Source organism: Barbus barbus, assembly GCF_936440315.1.
Source record: "Barbus barbus genome assembly, chromosome: 2".
Classification (NCBI taxonomy): Eukaryota; Metazoa; Chordata; class Actinopteri; order Cypriniformes; family Cyprinidae; genus Barbus; species Barbus barbus.
The window spans coordinates 19,413,180-19,435,114 of NC_136730.1; the positions used below are offsets into that span (position 1 = coordinate 19,413,180).

Below are 21,935 nucleotides of genomic sequence, written 5' to 3' on the forward strand. Positions count from 1 at the left end.
TCGTTGTAAATTTACAGTATAATACTGGCAGCTGGGTTGCCAGCCACATACTGTATTTTTACAGTACTACTACTGTACGCAACATTTACAGTTCTGTACTGTATTTACGAAATACAGTATTATACTGTTATATAACTTTTTTTTTACAGTATTACACTGTGCTCTTTACAGGGAATACTGTAAATCCTGCTTTTATTTCAGTACTCTTGGATTTACAAAATTAAAAATATACTTTTTCATAACAGTATTCACAAAAAAATAGAGAAAATTATATTTTCTGAGTTTTAAAACATTTTATTTATTTTGAAGAAAAGACCAGGCAATTGCCTTATATGAATTTACTGGCTGAAATGCCAGCTGTAGTTTTTTTTTTTCCTTTTTCTTTTAAATATAAAACATGTAAAATGCAATTAACAATTAGCAAGTAATTCAAAATACAGTAATCTTATTTACTTTTAAAGAATGGAAAGGTTTTTCAGAAATATATTTTTTATAAGTCTTTCAGAAGAGAGGAAACCTGTGGGTTTACAGTACTGTTCTTTTTTTACACAACATGTCCAGTCTTCTTGTAAGTCACTTTTCCTTTCTTGGTTTTTGATGCACATGCAGGGCTGATGTCGAGAAAGCATCTAAAAGACAGAAAAGAAAAAAAGTTAACATTATGTATATGTCTAATATATATATCTAATACACACATACACACACAGCATCTCACAGAAGTGAGTTCTTTGAGACAGCACAGAGAATTGCAACACTTACGATGTGATTACATGACTACATGATAATGTTAAATATGCAATATGTCATTCAGCTCTTTAATCAACTGTATAAAATATTTGTTAAAATATACTTAAGTACTTTACAAATACTGTCAAAACAAGTTAGTGACAATTCACTCTATCATATATATATCAATGGCAAATATGCTAACCTCAGTCGCAAGGGTGCATGCCACCTCTTCCTGATACTGGAGGTTGAAATCATACAATAATACAAACAGCACTGCAAGGCCAGAGACAAAGTTGGGCTGCTCAACATTTACCGCTGGTTGCTTAGAGATTGACCTGAAAATAAAAAAAGAAAGAAAATACTTCAAATAAACTATTGTGGGTTCCATTGCAGTTCTGTTTAGTTGTCTATACATAGTTCAACTCAACATAACTATTAAACTAAATCTGAAATATGTGCAGGGAAATCCCATTTACAGGGTTCACAACTATAGCTGTGAACTGCATAATAATAGTATCTCATGAATGCACAGTCGAGCACAAAAGACCAATGTCAGTGTCAGGATTTTCATTAAACAATATTGCATTCCCTCAGAACACTTAGAATACATGACATGTTGCATGTGAACATTCTGTGATACTATTGTATCTTGATGCTGGTCACTATCACTGCCATTATATGGACAAGCGTGAGCAGGCTTTTTTTTTTTTATTTTGTATTATTCTCCTTTAGTGGTCCAAAAAACAAAGAAGGTCATAGGGCATTAGAACAACACCAGGGTGCATGGAAGCATATGGGTAGCAAAATTCAATTGAAATGCAATACGTAAAATGGTGATATATTTCAATTTACATTTTCTTATACATATGTGCAATATTTAGTGCACATATGTATTTTATTGTATATCACATAAATTTTATTTAAATTATAAAATTTACATTTGCCATTTCCTACACTAGTTTTAATACACAAATTAAAAACATATTTTAATGCTTTATAAGTTGCAAAATGGAAATTAAAATGTATTACCCAAATTGATTAGATGTTTAACATGTCCAAGCAAAAACTGTTTTTACATCATAATACCACATGATAATTGTAATTTCAGAATGCATTCTGATCCAAAGGTGCAGTAAAAAGGTAGAAAAATTGTAATTTAAAATATCTTTTATTTTTCTTAAATGCATTGACACTCATATATAAGACGTTTCAATTGCATTTTCATTTAATACCCCATGATGAATATAAAGTCAATGTGGATTTGAAAATGCATTCGAAATGTATTTGAAAATGCAACACACCCCCGACCTGTCAATCTTTAGGCTACATCAAGGCTGGGCTTGGCAACAGGATGCACAATTGTAGAAAATATCATATGTAAATTATATAACTGAATTTCCATTTTCATTTTGCACTAAACTTTGCACATTTAGGGTAAAATGTCAATTAAAATACAGAAATGCATTGCCATTTTGCATATTACTAACTGAATTTGAAATTATTTCAAACTGAATTTTGCTACCCATATGCTTCCATAGCGTTAATGATGACTTGATGTTCATTTTAGGTACTAAACCTTTACTGTTTACTTACCAAGAATTATAGGTTGTGTTCTCTGGCAAATGTAGAGACTGCTGGACATCAGATTGAGTGGTGAATACCTGAAACAATTTTTAAGAAGACAGCACAACCATCACTAACAGAACCAAGACATAACAAATCACATTTATTTGCAACATGCTTTAAGTAATCTCTACTTACATCTGCTTGAAGGGTAAGGCCATCTAATTTCTGCAAGTGTGGGAGCAGCTGTAGGACCATGGAAGACATGGAAGCAATCAGGAATACTACTTTTGAAATAAGCATTAGGAACATGATTATGGATTTTCATGTGCTGGCAAAATTATAACACATTAAAAAGCACGATCATAGAACTGACATTTTTTAACATGGACTACAAATGGGAAGCACTTACATTAGCACCGGCTCTTCATCAGATTGTTCAGCCTGAAAAATAATAATAATAAAAAAATAATAATCAGAAGCAGGTCATGTGAATGTGTGTCTTATTTGCTATTTAAGTTGTTTTTGATTGTTGGATTAAAGGAAGGTGTGCATAAACATCTTAAAAGGGATAGTTCACTTTGAAATTAAAATTTGGTATCTATCAGTTTACCCCAAGGGCATCCAAGATGTAGGTGTCTTTTTTTCTTCAGTAGATCCAATTTTGATATGTTTAGGTCAAATCGTTCTAGCTTGTCAGTCATATAATGGCAGGTATAGGTCACTGTCTCTATAAGAGGGAAAAAGAACATGCACAGAGAAATCCAAATTAAACAATTCCCCATCGTAACTACACATTGATGGCCTAAGACACGAAACGAGCGGTTTGTGTGAGAAAATGAACAGTATTTATACAGTTTTTTACCTCTTGTACACAACCATGTCCAAGTGATCTGAGTGCGCGCACGCATCCGGTGTGTGACGTGTGTGTGCGCGCTCTGGCTTAGTCCGCCAAAATAACTTTATTGCACAAATAATTAGAAAGTTATTGAACGCGGAAATATGTGAATGTTGTGAATGTGCGAATATAAAACCAATTTTACCCAAGTGAATTGCTAACTCGGGATTTAAGTTAAGTTTAACGTTCCCAAAATCAAACCATGCGTGGAAACAATGTAGAAATGTGAATGAAAAAAAGACAAGCTTACCGTATCGATACTTAGTCGAACATTAATCCATCTTCTCATGCTCCAGTCGATTAGCATCATCTCAGGCACAGGTTAGATGATTCAGATGACAAATGATCTCTGCGTCTGCTCAGGCAGCGTCGTCCATTGTTTGCTGCGTCACAGGCACTAACGCTTGAAACGCGAAACGAAGCTCACAAAGCTTATCTACGCACAGATTCACAAACCACTGGCTTATCTTAATAACGCGAATAATTATTTTGTTCAATTAATTCCCGCTGACGAATCTAGTTTGCCTGTAATACACTGTTCACATTTCTTCTTCTTTGGAGATCACATCACATTTGAATTGAGCGCGAAATAAATATATCCCACAATGCAATGCGTTTACAGTATGGTACTGTATTACAAATTTAGCGGGCTGAAAACAGAAAATTTCTGTATATTTACAGACATTCTGTAAAATATACAGAATGCTACTGTTTTATAAAAATACAGTATAATACTGTTAGAAAATGCCTGTAAATTTACAGTAAAGTTTTACAGTGTACAGTGTTTTTTTTTTATCCAGGGCTGTATGTAAAGTGGCTCCAAAAAGTATCTGGATGCTTAAGTTGCACTTAAAAATGTAGAAATGTCATTGCATTAGATTAGATAACAAAAATGCTACTTTTTTAAAGCTAAACATTTTACAAAAACAAGTTTGTTATATTAGATTATTTAACGATATATCATATATATATTATTTTATATACTTTAATATATAGCTACATACATAGATTTTTTAATTTCAAAATGAGGACACTTCATACACCCACTAAAGTAAAGCACAGAAAGACAAATTGCAGATGTGTTGCAGATTGCACTTGCATTTTGTTATTTAATGCAATGGATTTTATACATTTTCAGTTGTGACTTGGGTCCGAGTGCATCCAAATACTTTTTTGCTCCACTTAATGTTTATGTATAGCTGTGTGTATCATGTGTGTGTGATAGTGTGTATTTGCAAGGTCTAGGAGTAATTCCCACCCTGCCTGTATCCGTAACCCCCTTCCTCCACACCTTCCTGTACATACTCCTCTCGTTTATCCCATCCTTCTGCCCATCCGCCGTTCAACTGCGTTGTGGCACCATAGGTCTTGGCTGGACCTCCCAGGGCACCGTAGCTCTGGGTGATGTCCCCCGTTTCCTCAGCTAGCTCATCTTCATCAATGAAGCCACACTTTTCTTCACTGGTCTGTTCTGGATCTGCCCATGGCTGCTTCTCCCCTGAGGCGAAGATGCCATAGAAGATTACACCGCCATAATGCACCAGGGAAGCGATAAGAAACACATACTGCCACTCTTCTCGGGTCTGAAAGGAAGAAAGAGTTGTCAGGAATTCATTGACATAAAGAAACTCCAGGGAGCTGCAAGAATAACGCATGAAATAAACATAGGCTTAATGCTGATAAATCTGAGCACTTTTGGCAATGAATAACAAGTAGGCAAAAAGATCTGAAACTCTGTAACATGAAATCATTTAAAATCACAAAAAAATACATTTATATTTCAAGTGTAATAATGCATCACATTACATTTGGAACAACAAACAAACAAAATCAAGGTAACAAATTGTGATTCTCAAACCATGCAAGTGTCACAACTCAACCTTCTAATCCACCATGGGGCAACATCATTCATTCAAGTTAAGATCCATCCAATCCAAATATATAGTACTGAACATCTAGAATGCAAATGAAAATCTAAGGTGTCTTACCTTGTGTTTGGTCATGGCTCCCACAATAAGAGGGCACACCATTCCTGATAGAGTTCCCACTCCATTAGATATTCCCATGAGGATACTGGCATAGCGAGGAGCAATGTCTAAATGATTGACATTGAAACCTGATGGACAATTAAGGTACACATCACATTAACATCAGACAAAACTGAAATAACTGTAAAAGATTACACTTTTTTCTCTTTTTGGCACTGAATTAATTACAGCAAACCATGGTTACTATTGTTCACTAAAAATTTATATTTTGTATTAAATATATATATATATATATATATATATATATATATATATATATACATTAAAAACAAAACCTATTTTATTTCTGCATTGTTTGTTAATGTTGAAGTGCTAAAATAACTATTGATTAAATTAAATATAAATCGAATAAACTAAAATTACAAACTAAAACTTAAATAAAAACTACTACAAAAAAATTAAAAAGTAAACTAAAAAAAATAATGACAAAAATAACCCTCAACCAAAATGACTTAAACTAAAATACGAATAAAATCTCATTTAAAATATTAACAAAAGCTATAATAGTACATCAATGATACTGAAATAACACTGCAACAAACCACATCACAGAATGTCATTTTCAAACCACTGCATTCCTCTTGTACAATCTGCACATTTTGGTTCTGCAGCAAGAGTGCACATTTTTCAGTATCTCTAACATGATGTTGGAGATTCAGACTAAAAATAGAAAGAGCAGCCATCTCGAAGAGCTGATGAGTCTGTAGCCCCTCCCTTACTGAGTGCTCTGTCTAGATGTGCTGCCTGTGAGGGACAGTGTGTATGAATTATTTAAAAAGTCCAGCGGAATGACTTTTTCCTTCCAAGCTGCATGCAGCGGAGGAAGACTGCTTTTTGAGTGATAAAAGGAGAGCATGGTATTTTGTCAGAAATAAGCCATTATTTGCAGTGTTCCCAGGCTGTGGATGGTTCTTTTTTATATTACTGCTTTTTCTTGTCATTGTTGTGTATAAAAGGTTTGCAAGGATATTAAATCAGGCATATTGTTTCCCCAAAGACTTGCCTGATATTGCAAATCCACTGAAGCCGACAGCCAACACAAGAAATGAAATGGCCACTCCTTTACTATGTGAGTAACCGACCACCAACAATAGAGTGGCCTCCATCCCAAAGCCTGTGAAAGATAAACACAAGTGGATAGTCAACAAACTAAGCTAAAATAGACAAATATATGATTATTACTACGACTATTCATATTTAGGATGAAGAAAAATTATATTTATTTTCATTCATTCCTTTAAAAATCCTAGCTTACATGGATTTAACTAGAATTCAGTCATATAGGAGCTGTATCATTCCGTTTGTGTTCTTGCAGTAGGTTTCACTCACCTCCGCAGTTCATGATCTTCCGAACTGTCGTAGTAGACAGGATGTTTTTGCTACGGAGGAAATCGGCTAACTGTCCCCCAATGGGTACGATAATGGTCATCACCAGATGGGGCAGGGCTGACAGCATGCCAACCTGAATAAGACAGCAGCCATCAGGCTCAGAAGGATCTTATTGAAAACACACTGCAGAATGAATGCATTAGCCATTGACCAATGTTAGTTGATATTGTGGCATTTTAGGATGTAGCTGAACCATAGAAAAGAGAAAAAGAGTCCAATTTAAAATCTTAAATAAAAACTTTTACTTAAATACAATAAATAAATGTCTTCCAAAAAATCAATCAAACTGACATGCAACATTCACCATTAGTGTGTTAATATGGTAACTAGATGTAAAGACATGATTGAAAGTTTAACTGTAGGAGGTGAGAAAACAAGCGCAAAATGAGATGCGAGCACAGACTTAAATCACCAATAAGTGATTAATGAATTATTCATTATGAACTTTTCACAATGAATAATTCATCAACCTATTCAGACCTTAGGGAATGACAAAGGTCACCCATTTACTGATGCACACTGGAAGTATAGACAAAAATCATATGCAACTTAGACACCGAGGCTAGCCATTTTGACCCAAATAAAGCTTGACTGATTAAGTAATTGTTCATTTTTAATAAATTTCCAGTTTGTATAAAACAAATACCAATTTAAATGCATGCACTATGAAAGGAAAACGGAAATTACCTTGCTAATCTCAAAGCCAAACACCTCCTCGAAGTATGCAGGCTGGCTGATGAGCAGCAAGTAGAAGGTCCAACTCCTGCAGAAGTTGGCCACAATGATTGCATAGACAGGCATGGATGTGAAAAACTGCCTCCAAGGTGTCTTGAATTTCTGTAAGAGAAAGGAGTATTGCAACATGTGGAGGGAACTGTTACAATAATACCCATTCTGTTAATGATTTTAGCGTTTATGTCTTGATTCTGCATGAACATTTTTGATTCTTTGTCAGTACTGATGTTCCCTGAGAGCACGTGGCGTTTACACCAAAAAAGACCAAAGACCAGAGACATGCACACTGAGACAAATGGGCTAACTAATTTTATCAAATTATAACATAAATATTGGTATTTTAATTGGTATTTTATAAGTTGTTATACTCTCAACTTACAAATTTCATTAGATGTCCTCATATAACACCATGGCAACAAAATCACCCTTTACTGACCTGTAGTGACACTGCAAATATTGTCCCCTGCCTCAAAATTATGCCAGATGAATGAATGAATGAATGCATGATGCATTTATATAGCGCTTTATTGTGTATTGCTGTACACCCAAAGCGCTTTACAATCATGAGGGGGGGGGCGGTCTCTCCTCAACCACCACCTGTGTGCAGCATCCACTTGGATGATATTTACAAAATAAGTATATACATAAAAGTGTGATCACCAAAGAAATGTGCCTGTTATCTTTTTATTTTTCAAGGCATCCTGACAAAATTTGCTCTGTGCTTTCATTTACCCTCTATAAAATCACAAATGACTGAAATTAAGCTACACTTTTAAATTACAGCAACGTCTTGTTTACAGTAACTGCAAATGGAGTGAGAGAATGAGGGCTTTGTCTCAATTCTTAATCTTAAAGTTGATATAAAATGAAAATCCCCCCTATGTATATTCAAAATGAATACTATCATTTTACTATAATCAAAATGCCATGACTGGACCTTCCGGTCAAAATGACAGACTTCTCTTTGAAGACACATGTAGGACTTCTCCAATCATTTAGTCCCCTTGAACTGCAAGCCTATGTTTATCTGCATCACTTTTGAAAGCAACACCCACATCTCAAAATCTAATCAACAACAGATGCATAGTCCCAAGTCTTTTTTGATAATCTGTTACACTTAGATGTATGTCACAATACAGAACAAAATATTTATTGCTACTTCTGTTTCATTGTGACTTTAAGAAAGTTTAAAACTCCCATCTTTTGTGTCAGTTATTAGACTTATGTCAAGAGAAATGCACTCTTTGTACAACGCACAATTTGCTTCTGAACTCTTAAACTGGACAACCTTCCAAACCACAACCATAAGTGAAGTAGATTTGTGTAAATAAGCAACAAATGGGCATTAGAATTACAGATAATTATAGAGTGGTCCTTAATTATAGGGTTGCATGACAGGGGATGTTATGCCATTAGTTAAAACATCTCTTAAAAGAGGACATGAATCCTACACTCAAGCCTTTTTTTCTGTGTTATCCAACCCCATTATAATCCAAGATTACACATATCCAGCCAAAACAGTGGAGCAAGATTATGTTTGCGGTCACTCACTTCTGCAGGACCCAGCAGATTAGCGCTCTCGCCGATACTCTCCTCAATGTAGCAGCGTTCTTCAGCCGTGATGGTGGGATGTTCAGCTGGGCTCTCATATGACACTAAGATCCAGAAGATATACCAGAACATCCCAAAACAGCCTAAAGGGAAACAAACAATTCTTAGATGTTGGTCTTTAAAAAAAAACTTCACAAAAGAAACAGACAGGAAGATGGGCAGACTGAAAACTCTTCATATAACTAAATGGATTACAATTTGTTGCTTTCCAGAGAGGACATGCCCATTCTTGGCACAGTGACAAGCAGATTCAGTGTCAGCACAGAGGATAGACACATGGCAGCATCAGTGGAAAAATCAATGCCCAGCCTCGGTGAGTTAATCCATACTACACTTACTAAAATACACTCATCAAGACTGTTAAGCACACTCTTGCAATGACAGTTTACACCATAAACATGGCTCATACGGTACACACAAAAAACTCTCTTACCATAGACATAGAAAACTGATGACCAGCCTGTGTACTGCACCAAGATCCCAGCTAAAGGCATGGCAATGACTGCTCCAGCATAGGAACCTACAGAAGAGGAGAGGAGTTTAAATTGAACAAAAAACAAGAGGTATAGCTATAAAGGACATCTCTGAAATAAATTGTCTTTGAACAAAAAAAGAAGCTTTCTGAATGTCTCAAAACCAGTTGCAGATTATGCATTAAAACAACACAGGAAAATGCAGTTCATGCATAAATAATGCTTCCTAGAATTTTTATATATTTTATATGCACACAATAAGGTAATAAGGTAGCAACAAAACATATATAATGGCATTGGTTTTCTTTATTACTCACTAATCTACTATTTTGCTTTAAAGAGAATAAAGATTACCACAGAAGGAGGTTGTGGCTAGACGGCTTCTTTCCAGTGGGGGAGCCCATTTACTCCAGATCCCATGACAGGCTGGGTAGGTCACACCCTAGAAAAACAATAATAATACACATCAGTTCTATATCACAAAGAACTGTGACAATTTTTCAAATCACAATAAAATCTTAAGCAGTAGTTAAAGTTACAGCTAATAAAGAAAAATCTAATAATAGAGTAATAAACATTGTTGGTGTGATTGAAGTAATCTAGTTGTCTATTTCACACACACATTACTCTACAGATCAATATAGCTGTACTAAAGACAAAGCCTGGGTTATTACTCTCACAGAAATATCCTCAGGCCATAATTTATTGTTACAGGGCTTTGGGATTTTCCCAGGAATAATTCCCACAAATGTTTTTTTTTTTTTTTACTTTCTTACTTGTTTTTAGAAATTATCTACCAAAGGCAAGAGTCCAAATGTTAGATATGAAGCTATAGAGAGTTATGATATTAGATCGTTATTAGCAAACAAGCATTTACAAATGAGAGAAAATCGTACTATCCTACCTCAACAAGCCCTTGTAATATCCTGACGAATATGACGCAGCCATAGTGAGCACGTGCAGCTGAGGGGATGAACATGTTCAGTATGGATGTGAGGAGAATGGCTAAGCCAAAAACCCTGAATAACAGATGGAAACATGGCTTAATTATTGACCATAATGTAATAAATTGAAAAAAAGCAATTTGTGTGAAAATGTAAGTTGTATGTAATTATTTCCCGAGTTTCAGCAATGTGTTATTTTAGTTGCCGCGCTAACATTTTAGTTTGATATGTTCTTTATCGTTGAGAGAGAAAAAAATCAAGAATTTGTTCATACACACACACTGTTACAACCAAAATATAACATACAATTCAAATATCTGCTTTCTGTTCTTAAGAAGCAACAGGGTCGTTGACTTTGGTGATACCAGCACTGCCACAGAGGAAATATGGCCTTCCATTTACTTCCCATTTTCCTCCCGTGTTGCAGAGCTGGAGACCCCTCATCTCTCTCCCACCGGCACCACTAATCGGATTGAGGCAGTTCTCCAGCACGAGACTCGCTGATTCTATTAGATCTCAATCACGCCGACCAATAGCCTAAATATGAACTGAGAACTGTTGAATAATTAGTCAAATATGAAGACAATTAGTCAAATATTTGACGTAGCCTATAGCCCACTGAGTTAACAGCACTATAGCCTAAAATTGCACAGCATTTTAGTTTCTTGATAACGTTCATTTATTGCTGGCCAGCCGTCAAAAATGATGCTTTAGTGAGCTCAAATTGTGTAAACGTATTTCCAGCTATCGACATGGCAGTTTTATTTTTGAAAACTGTTGTGTGATAGATGAGGTACGACCAAACCCTCTGGCAACATGTCCGGGGCTGGTTGCCATGCCCCCCTCATTGAGCAGATTAGACACGCTTCCCCTGGATCTCATTAACAAGTGGAGAATGCCCCACAGACCCGCTCCCACAGTCTAATCCTACAACTCACACGACGGGTCAGCGTTCACTCTGCCACTCACATAACACTGGAAACACAAGCAGGCTGATCAACCATAGCAATGAACTCTCTCGCTCTCTCTCTGCCTGTCTGCAGCGCTGATTTATTTATTTGATTTCCTTTCCCCCTTGAACGCTTGAATAAAAATAGGTTTATATTTTATTATATTAGAATGATAAAACCACAACAGTGATGTTTCATATGCCTTCTTTGAAACTGATCATGGCTGCGCATCCCAAAAGCATTGTAAGCTTATATAGCCTACATCGCAGAACCATTGATACCGAATGGAGCTACGATCAATTTAGGGTTACAATGCTTTTGGGAAACGCAGCGCATGGCCTTCAATTAAGAACGTGAGAAGCAAGTTAGTAGGATGCTTCGGACGTTTCCTAATATATCTCTTTTGTTCGTTTTTCTGACAAAATAAAGTCAGTATAAACTGTAATAACGCATAAAAAAATATATATGTACATACATTTTCACAAGAAGTGTGAGACCTTACAGGAGTCTTTGCAAAACAAATAAGACTTGGCTGAACGTCTGCTAAATTAGCTCCTCCCATCACCCCCTTTTCTTCCAATGGCAGGTACAGTTCCATTGAATAATCATCGCTTGTATTAAACAGCATGGTTCGCCAAACTACTTACTGTGTAGAGCTCAAACCAAATATTTGCAGCTTTGCAGCTCGAATTTGGAAGAACGAATTCGGACGTGACTATCACTGTAATCATCCACTATATGATTTTTAATTATTTCAAATATTTATTATCGTCTTACATGACTGAGGCCTCCTCCTTAAATCTCCTTGCACATTAAATAATGCATTCAACGCCTCAGAAAGAACACGAAGATTCATTGTTGACGAACACTGGAGATGCTGGCGGGTTTCTCCAAAATGTCCATTTGAACTTGCCAGCCCCTGTAACAGTAAGCGATTCACCTGCAGGTTTGGAAATAACTTAGGACGTACGCTGCAGATGTTTTATAGTCTATTTTATAAGACTCGGTTTGCAGCATTTCTGACAAAAAACAAAAAAACCCGGATCAAAATCTGTGATCCGTAAGAAACTAAAATAACTAATTTTAGCCTATAAATTATAAAACAAAATATTATTATAGAATATTTATTATTATTATTTTTTTTTATATAATTTAGGCCTACTTAATGTTATTTCGTTAACATTGGGTAGGCCTATATTATCTATTAGGAAGCCTACTATTTTCTATTTCTATTATATTGGGAAATTCTATAAACCAAATGGGATTTAAAGGCGATTATTTATTGTTGCATTATGAGCTAACAACAACAACAATAATCATCATAATCTGACTAAATAAATAAATAATTCAATTCCTAGGGCTTTACCTGTTTGCCGCCAATCTAGAAGAAATGTATCCTCCGGGAATTTGCGTCACAATATAACCCCAGAAAAATGAGCCATGAATCATTCCAACTGTTTCCGGGTCCCAGTTGAATTTTGCCTTCTAATGGAGAAAAACAGAAAATATCAGGTTGCTAATTCTATCTGTAAAAGGCTAGGGACAATTGAAAATTTGAATAGCCTACACACGTTTCCATAGACTTCTATAAAGGTTAAAATATAATAATATAAATGAGATATTTAAGGGGAAAACATTTTTTATAAACTTTTATTTTCAGAACAAAAGCAAACAAAATATATATTGATTATTATGCAGAACAAAATGAAATGACAAGCGCGCAGGATTAGTTTCCAGCTGAAGAGTTAATCAATTTGAGGCCGATGACATTCAAGTAACCAAGGTCAATTTTTTTGCATGAGTAGCCTACTTGTTTTCAATATTTTCCAAGCTAGCAGTGGCATCCACTAAGCCTCTTTCAAACAGTTTAAATTCTGTCCTTTTTATTTTCCATAAATTGTTACAGTTTCCAGACGAAGTGTATGTGCATGCACGCTCGTGAGGGGTGTGTCACGAAGCTAAAATCCAAGCGTGCCACGCGCACAAACCTCTTTGATGATGATCTTCCCGTTCAGGTGAATGGTGCTGTTGTTCACCATGCTCACTATGGCCACGCCTAAGTTGCACCGAATACCGAAGGAGATGCAGAACCCGAGGCCACTCATTATGGCGATGATGTAGCGGCGCGGAAGTCCAAAGCACGTGCAGTCGCACAAAGGTGTCTTTTTCTCCTTGGGCTGAGCAGGCCGTCCATCCTCGGTCAGTTCGATGTTATCGCCAGGTTTTTGTCGCTTTTCTAACACTCTGCATCAGTCAGAGGAGAATCTTGTGAGACACTAACAGCATAACGACTACAGTCCTGAAGAACCAATTAGCAGGAGCCTCATCTACCTTTATTACTGAAGACAATAATATTTAGTTAGGAACAAACGAATCAAGATTCAATTTACATTCCCCACCAGTAGCCTGCTCTAAGTTGCACGGACAGATTTAGACAATGGTCATTAAAATGGCCTACAGAAATTCTTTGGGTTTTTTTCAACGCAAGGATTTCTATGTAAACTCCACATAGGCTTCGTGTGCTGCTGTAAAGCGCACTGTACCGCATTGCAGCATTCCCTTCACCTTCACCTTATTTACATTCACACAGGCTTATGGTCCGCTGATATTCACGAACTTTACTAACACTTTAATATTATTATACCAAAGCCATAAGGAGAGTATTTGCGTACAGTTATTTACTAGATAATCAAAATACATATTGTGTTGAGACTAATTTTATAACGTAATGTGCATCAAAATGTAGCTTATATATTTTTATTACAAAAATAACAAGCTTTATTTCAGGCATTTGATTTTTATTAACAAGTGCGGCGGGAGTAAAATGTATTTTATTTTGCGATCTTTTGTATATGTAAAATGCATAAAACGCGCATTAATTGCACTATAATTGTCAATTCAGAAATAAATAAATAAATCTCTGAAAACAAATAAGAGACAACGTCCTAATATTTTGGAAAAGACTACAAAATGACTATAAGCAAACGGAAAAAAAAAAAGATGAAGAGACACATTAATTAAAAGTAGTACTCGGGGAAAAGGTATTTCAATTTCAAAAGAACAATTCGTGAACAATTCGTTCAGATGGTAGAGGCGGTGAGTTTTTGTTGTTGTTGTTGTTGTTGTTTTGTTTTTTCTTACTCTTCTCATAAATTTCAAAGATTTTTTACGAGACACAAAAAATAACTCGATATAAAGGAGCATCAAATCAACATGAAATAATTATGTACAACCCGATTCTTTTCATGTGATTTCAATCGTGATCTTTTTTGCAGGTATTATGGGAATACGCGAATGTCTCTAAAAAAGAAGCTGCACTCAAGGGAATCCTCTAATTGCACGATTACTATTCAATCGTAAATGCATTTTAGTCGCCTGACTACAGTGGCAACCTTCAAAGATAGGAAAACTCGCATGCTTCCATCCCCTCCTCCCAAGATTATGCAGAATTACATAATTTTCTTCACGTCTCCATGAGGCGTGACGCCAAAACCGACTGGGGAAACTCGTTACTGCATAGACTAAACTAGCTGCAAATTTGTTTGCATTTTTTTCTGTTCTGTTAAAGCAATAGTTAGCATATTTATCCATCTAGCCACAACACACGCACAAATATATTATTTAAACTGAATGATTAAATTATATAATGTTAAAATATCTTACTTGTTCAAGTGTCCCAGAGTCTTCCCCGCTAGTTGCTTAAGTCCCTCTTTGCTGGGCATGAAACCAGGCTCCCTCGGAGTCTCCATGTCCAAATGTGATAATCCCTCGTTTTTTCTCGGTAATGTTAAAGTACCATGTCACAGTGTGAGATGACAGAGCATACCGGATCAATGATTCAGTCAGACAGATGAGGAAAATTCACGACGGTGTTCACAGAGCGAAGGGGGGAAAAAATCCGCTTACACAAGAGAGATATCAGAAGTGGTCTGTCTGCTCATAATTATAAACTCATAAACTGCCCCGCGCGCGATAAGAGCACGCGATGCCATCTCAGATTTGAGTCATCCAATTAATGTTGGCTTCAAATCGACGGAGTTAAAAAAATGTCGTATGGTTAATTAACAGAAAAAAAAAGAAAAGCACTGTCACTTCTTCGATGCAGAGTGCCAGTGAAGTAGCTTTAGGAGGAACGTGAATGGCGTTCAGCACCAAGGTCAGCGACAGTCTCGCCGCGACTCCTTCGCTCACTCCCGCCAGAGTGCCACTGATTTGGGGAGGGGTTAGAGAGGGCGGACAATCTTCACATTCCATTCACATTTTCTCTGATTTTGTCTTCAAATGATCTGAATTATGTTCCACGTGCGACAAATGATAGTTTTTCGGTGCGTACATGAAGGGCACGTGACCTGACATTTCAAGTTTCTACATTTGTGCTTTTATGCCTATTGCTTGTTTTCCATCAAAGGCCGTGCTAGCCTCCTGGGGGCGGTGCTATGGAAACCGAATGAGGGGTGTTTCCCCCTCCAAGTGCGTGTGATGGTGTGCAGGAAAGCGTATTAATAATTCATACATAGCCTACCTCGCAGTCCCCCTCCCTCTTCTCTGTCCTTCACAGCAAAAAATAAATAAATAAAAACTGCTTTTGTATGTACACGTATGTCGAATTCAGAGCCAATGCAGTCCAGATGCAAGCTCATTTTTATTCAAGTCAGTTTTTAATAGTTGAGGATAATAAAGGGGGTATGCTGTCGGCGCATTTTGATAAGATAATTTCACACTATCGTATTTATTATTTTAACATCCTGCTAAATCACAGACCTCTTAATAGGAGAGTAACTCTGCGCAGCTGCGACGCTCTGAAAGCTTCACGCGACAGGTAGTTTGAGAGCGCGCTCAGTGAAGCGCAGGCGCCATCTAGCGTTCATGTACAGTATTTACAGACGCCCAACAAGTGCTAAACAGGTGTAGTATACTTAAATAACTTTATTTTGGCACGTTCTATTAGCTTTTTTTCACACGGTTTCATGCAACTCATTCTCTAAACATTTGTAGACCAAATAAATAAGACGACCAAAAAAAAAAAAATGGATCATGAATAGACTGTCACATTTAACGTAGAGTACATATACGGTGCCCTTCATAAGTATTGGAACAGTAAAGACGAAATTGCTCTGTTGGCTGTGGAGTCAAGACATTTGCAAATATGATTAAAAGATGAATATGAGACAAAACTACAGAATGTCACATTTTATTATTAACCGTTTCAACACATACATGTTTTACCAAATAAAAAGAACAACACTTTTAGAGTTCATCCCACTCATTAATGTGAGCATAAGTATTGGGACAGTTGAACATAAGGCAGATATAAAAGATTAAAAGCTATTATTTAGTTGCAGATCCCTTGCGCACAATCACAGCAGTGAGTCTGTGACCCGTAGACATCACCAGACTTTAATGCAGCCAATTCCAACTGTTGCTTGTTTTGGGAGTTTCTGCCTTTTCTCTCCTCTTCAGCTGGTGACATTCATGTTCAATCAGATTTAAATCTGGAGATTGACTTGGGCAATCTAAGACTTGCCATTTCTTTGCCCTTATAAATTCCTTGACTGAACTGGCAGGGTGTTTTGGGTCATTGTTCTGATGCAATATGAAGCACTTCCCAATGAATCTGGTGCCATTTTCTTGAATATTGGTAGGCAAGATGGTTTTGTACCCTTCCAAATTCATTCTGCTACTGTCATCATACATTAAGTCATCAGTAAAGATGAGAGGGCCTGTTCCAGAGACAGCCATGCATGCCCATGCCATGACATCACCTCCACCATGCTTTACAGATGAGGCTGTATGCTTGGGATCATTTGCAGTTCCCTTTTCTCTACATTTTTGCTTTCCCATCACTTTGTTCATCTTTGTCTCATCAGTCTAAAATTCTTCTGGCTCACCTTTGTGCTTTTTTGCAAACTCTAATCTTGCCTTTCTATTTTGGTGCTGGTCAGAGGTTTGCATCTTGCTGTGTAGCATCTGTAATTCTGTGTCAAAATCTCCTGAAGATAGTAGATTGTCAGAGCATCACCCCAGCTTTCTGGAAGTTGTTGGTGATTTTACAGACACGTCTTTTAGGGTTCATTTTCACAGCTTTTATGATTTGTCTGTCATCAACTACTGTTGTTTTCTCAGCCGATCAGGTCGTTGTTGGTTGCTGGCGGTTTCCAAACTCTTGATTTCTCCATGCCCTTTGGTTTTGCTATAGACTAATTGATTTCCTCTTTTCTTTTAGCATCCAAATTGCTTGCTTTTCTCTCTAACTCAGCTCCTTCATCTTCATCCTGGTTTGTGTGTGTCATCATCGAATGCCAGATTCAGAATACAGAAGTAATGGATATAACTGATACGACACATTCCCTGCTTTTAATATCTGAAGAATTAATGCAACAGGACACAGCTGATCACTTAGAAAGAAATGTGAGGCAACTGTGCCAATACTTACGCTCACATCAGATAGGAGGATGAAACTCTAAAAGTGCTGAACGTCTTAACTGGAAAAACATCTACGTGTTGAATCACCCAATAATAAAAACGTGACATTCTGTAGTTTTGTCTCATATTCATCTTTTAATCATATTTGTAAATGTCTTGACTCCACATCCAACAGAGCAATTTTGTCTTTACTGTTCCAATACTTTTGGAGGGCACTGTATTATGCATTCTGTTTTGGATAAAACTTTTTATACAAGTATAGCAACACAACATTCAGAAAACTTCTGTAAACTGTATTTCTATTATCCATAAAAGATTGATGAATTACAGCAAAAATCAATGGACAGGCTAAAAATACATATGTAGAGAATTTATAACATTTGTGAAATGAACAGGTATGGCTCACAAAATGTGTAGTTAAATTGATAAGACACTTTAAAAACAGACAGGCTCTTGGGACATAATATCAACACATTTGCTTCTTTTCAAACATGTGGAGTCCCTATAGAGGATGATTGGCGCTGAGTTCATAGTATTTATCAACAGTGCTACAGAAAGTATTATCCAAACATCTGAAATGTTGATGGGGCAGCTCAAAATGTTTGAACCAAATTTATTTGCACCAGGTTAGTAATACAGCAGAGGACACTTGATTCATTCTATTCACTCATTTCAAAACTGTGATCTTATTTTTTGTCCTTGTGCATGTATACACCATTAGAGGCAATTCCTTGGTCTTGACATGTATGGGATTCTCTGAAAATCAGTTTCACTGATTTTATTTGTCCCAGCACTACCGTTTAATCAAATGAAGTTATAAGGGTGAATATCAAAGTCCCCGATTCAGGGGGAACTGATCACAAAAATCCAAACTAATCATGTTTGCATTTGTGCAGAAATTAGTTACAGAGAAACAGCATAATGAAAAAGACTAGTGTTCCCCTAGTCACGATTACAGATGAGTGTCTCAGATATGTGGTACATGCAAACCTCGATAGACTCTTGCAGAACAAGGTGATGAATAAGGGCTTGAGTTTCTGATTTTTGAAGTATTAGAAAACATATGTGACCCTGGACAACAAAACAACTATTTGAAAATCTGGAATCTGAGGGTGCAAAAAAATCAAAAATCTCCTTTAAAATGGTCCAGATTAAGTGCTTTGCAATGCATATTACTAATCAAAAATTAAGTGGAACATGATCTTTACTTAATGTCCTAATTATTTTTGGCACAAAAGAAAAATGGATAATTTTGACCCATACAATGTAATTTTGGCTATTGCTACAAATATACTCCAGCGATTTAAGGTCACATATAGCAAGTCATTATAGAGCTTAATCTGGTAAAACCAATCCTTCCAACCAGATAATAAATCGGTTATATGATAACCCTGAAGCAATAAATATTCTTGAAGAAAACCAACAATAGTAACAATAAAAAAAATCATTAGATTGTAATATGACACAGAACAAAATGTGTGGGTGGCAAGTTACAGCATTAATTAAAAATAACAATAAAATATAAATAGAATGTGAAACAGGATAATGCAAACACTACAGAAATGATTATATTCTTTGATAGTTATTCAGCTATCAGTGTGTTTCATAAGAGAAAATATCCACAGTGGTAAAATCAACTGGACAACATATATTAACTGTTAAACTTCACATGCCAACAAAAAATCTGGAAAAAAAAGACAATACACATGTACACATGTATACATGTACCTCTTTCACAGTCAGACGCACAGGGCAAAACATGCAGATTATGCCTTCAAAAAATATAACATCAACAAGCTTGACCGACATAAAAGCTTATTGCCTTCTAAAACATTTTTAGTCTTTTAATGGTCGTAAATGATTATTCATAAGTTGAATTCACAGCAGCTTACTTCGAAGGCAACCTGAGGAATAGTAGGTTGCATTCCAGAGGGTTCGCAGCTGAAATTTCTGTGATCTGTCTCCAAGCCTTTCTCATTTGTTAAAGTGCAGTTATATAAGTGCACTCCAGACATTTGAGAGAAACACAGAAGAAAGCGGCAATGTTTTCCCACAAACCTCAAGCAGAAAAGAGACTGTTAGGCGTGTAGGTCTTTATAAAAGTTCTGGCAGTTGTTTGGATTTGGGCAGGCAGTTTTTTTTGCAATAAATGTATGAAGGTTTCCCGAAGATTCGATTCCTCCATGCTTTGCAATGTATAGTACATGCGAGTAGTCCTGAGGGTTCAGGGATATTCAAATACATTCAGAATGCACCTGGTGTTTACTTGGACTAGAGGGCAGCAGTGAGGCCGTTTCTGTGGACAGGCAGAAACTCTGGCTCAGCTGCATCTTAAGTTTCTCCACTTCGTAGTTGTGCAGGTATTCCTGAACCAGAAAGCGTTCACGCTTTATACGGGCCTTTACTTCTGTCGGCACATCTGGAATCAGCCATGCCACGAAGAATTTGACCACAAATACAACGTGCTGAGAAAGAGAAGGAAACAGAGGAACAGTCATCATGTGTTTGTCAAATATAGTAACTAAATGCATAGCAAATATTTATGTTCATACAGTACATGTCTTTCCATTGTTCCTGTATTGAGCTTATTTTCTTTTTAGACCTCAGATGCTGCAAGCAATGCTCAAGTTTTACCAAGATGTGCTGTGCTAATTCTTATGGACAGAAATGCAGTTCTAATCTCTATTTCCTATTACTGCACAATTTTTTCTTCCCTTTAAAGGCATCAATTTTTAAAACAGACAGAATTACTGTTCAAAATGTTGGAGCCAGTAAGATTTTTAATGTTTTTGAAAAAAAGTCTCTTATGCTCACCAAGCCATGAAAATTTATTTGATCAAAAATACAGTAAAAATTTAATATTGCGAAATATTGCCACAATTTTAAATAATGTTTTTCTATTTGAATCATTTAAAATGCAATTTATTCCTGTGATGTTAAAGCTGAATTTTCAGCAACCATTACTCCAGACTACAGTGTGACGTGATATCAAATGTTGAAAACAATTTAGCAACTTAATATTTTCATGGAAACTATGATGCATTTTTCTTTGATGAATAGAAAACTGAAAAGAACTGCATTCATTTGAAATACATTTATATATTTATATTATAGTCATTTTAAATTTCCCTGCATATTCCACTATACAGCATCAACTCTGTTTCCTAATTTGAATTTAGAAGCATTTTTGTGTTATGCAAATTTCTTACTTCCATAATGATGATGAAGGCTAGTTTAGCAGCTAAGATGTGCCAGAACTGCATAGTGTGTGTGTACTGCTTTTCATGCCCAGGAGGGTATCTGTAGTCCCGATACCTGGAGAAAAGAAAAGCATAATGCTCTTAATTTAGCATATATACAGTAGCTTAATTTAGCATATATATATATGTACATCTACTACAGACTATAATTCTCACTAGGCGGTCACACACCTGCACGTTGTGATGGTAGAGCTGTTAAACCATAATGGGTTTTCTCCAGTTTCGGGTTCGTTATCTATATGGATCTGAGAGATGTTGTAAATGGAGAGGCTGTTGTTGATGTAACCTCTCATAGTGGCCTCTCTGCCTGGGTGGTAGGTGTACAGATAGACCAGGCGAGGAATCATATCTGAGGTGAATGCCATGATGAAAGCCTCGAATGCAAATGAGAAAGAAATAACAATAGATTTTAATGGTGGAAAGAGTGTTTTGATTTTACTAAGCAATATCTTCCTTTTGTTAAAAAAGGACATGATGCTGCTTATTAGTTAACTATATTTAGAATTAAGTTAAAGCCACATCCAATTTTACATAACAGTTCAAATTACAGGATGAGTCAAAATAGAAAGCAGAACAAAACAGTTTGCATTTACATTTGTGACCACGGACAAGATGGCCACCACATTAAGGATCTCTTCCCACGCTCCAATGTTGCGAGCCTTCGCTGCCACTGGCCTTCTGAACTGTGTAGTAAACTTCCAAGCATCGACTCGCACCTCCAGGATGTTGTTGAAGAGGGCGAGAAGAGGGGCCAGTGGAAAAGAGGCTACGAATAGTGTTATGAAGCCAAACTGTATCACTGTAAAACACACAGGAAACAACTAATTTAAATTGATGAAGCACTAACAAATACTCACAGAAACCCGTCAAATTTGAAGATCTAGCCACTTCTCTTCTTTGAGGCTGTTATAA

General features: G+C 36.4%; 3 protein-coding genes across 7 annotated transcripts in view; all 3 read right to left on the reverse strand.

The window, feature by feature from the left end:
* Positions 1-277: 277 nt before the first annotated feature.
* On the reverse strand, positions 278-3,770 carry LOC306881821 (uncharacterized protein). 2 transcript variants are annotated; one of them, XR_013785166.1, is made up of 7 exons: positions 3,441-3,770; positions 2,906-3,022; positions 2,705-2,736; positions 2,491-2,538; positions 2,323-2,390; positions 932-1,064; positions 280-629 (listed from the first exon to the last, which is right to left on the reverse strand). XR_013785166.1 is itself a non-coding variant. In XM_079436127.1 (4 exons), exons 1-4 carry the CDS (start codon positions 2,557-2,559, stop codon positions 456-458), a joined length of 444 nt encoding a protein of 147 aa, XP_079292253.1. In that variant the 5' UTR covers positions 2,560-2,573; the 3' UTR covers positions 278-455. The 2 variants fall into 2 exon arrangements, 1 of the variants encoding a protein (XP_079292253.1); XM_079436127.1 differs by lacking the exons at positions 2,705-2,736; positions 2,906-3,022; positions 3,441-3,770 and having other exon boundaries at positions 278-629; positions 2,491-2,573.
* A 590-nt stretch (positions 3,771-4,360) lies between these two features.
* Positions 4,361-15,089, reverse strand: LOC306888043 (vesicular glutamate transporter 2.1; the record flags this gene model as incomplete). The annotated part of the gene is made up of 12 exons (XM_079446144.1): positions 4,361-4,773; positions 5,179-5,306; positions 6,242-6,352; positions 6,568-6,700; positions 7,315-7,464; positions 8,914-9,056; positions 9,407-9,493; positions 9,801-9,888; positions 10,351-10,465; positions 12,707-12,825; positions 13,329-13,584; positions 15,004-15,089. The coding sequence occupies 12 exons, from the start codon at positions 15,087-15,089 to the stop codon at positions 4,432-4,434; spliced, it is 1,758 nt and encodes a 585-aa protein (XP_079302270.1). The 3' UTR covers positions 4,361-4,431.
* Positions 15,090-18,341: 3,252 nt separating this feature from the next.
* LOC306886580 (anoctamin-5-like) overlaps positions 18,342-21,935 on the reverse strand; it is a 28,428-nt gene continuing 24,834 nt past the window's right edge. For all 4 annotated transcript variants that reach the window (XM_079443792.1, XM_079443794.1, XM_079443793.1 and 1 more), the window contains 4 exons: positions 21,617-21,822; positions 21,195-21,397; positions 20,973-21,078; positions 18,342-20,228 (listed from right to left, as the gene is read on the reverse strand). In XM_079443792.1, the coding sequence (XP_079299918.1) occupies positions 19,998-20,228; positions 20,973-21,078; positions 21,195-21,397; positions 21,617-21,822 (746 nt within the window). In that variant the 3' untranslated portion in view covers positions 18,342-19,997. The remainder of the gene's footprint in view (positions 20,229-20,972; positions 21,079-21,194; positions 21,398-21,616; positions 21,823-21,935) is intronic.

Coding starts and splice junctions, on each gene's coding strand:
- LOC306881821 (XM_079436127.1), bottom strand. CDS start 2,559: ATGTCTTCCATGGTCCTACAGCTGCTCCCACACTTGCAGAAATTAGAT. Junction 1,065..2,322: donor AACACAACCTATAATTCTTG/GTAAGTAAACAG, acceptor TTTTATTTTCAG/GTCAATCTCTAAGCAACCAG. Junction 630..931: donor CATGCACCCTTGCGACTGAG/GTTAGCATATTT, acceptor TCTGTCTTTTAG/ATGCTTTCTCGACATCAGCC.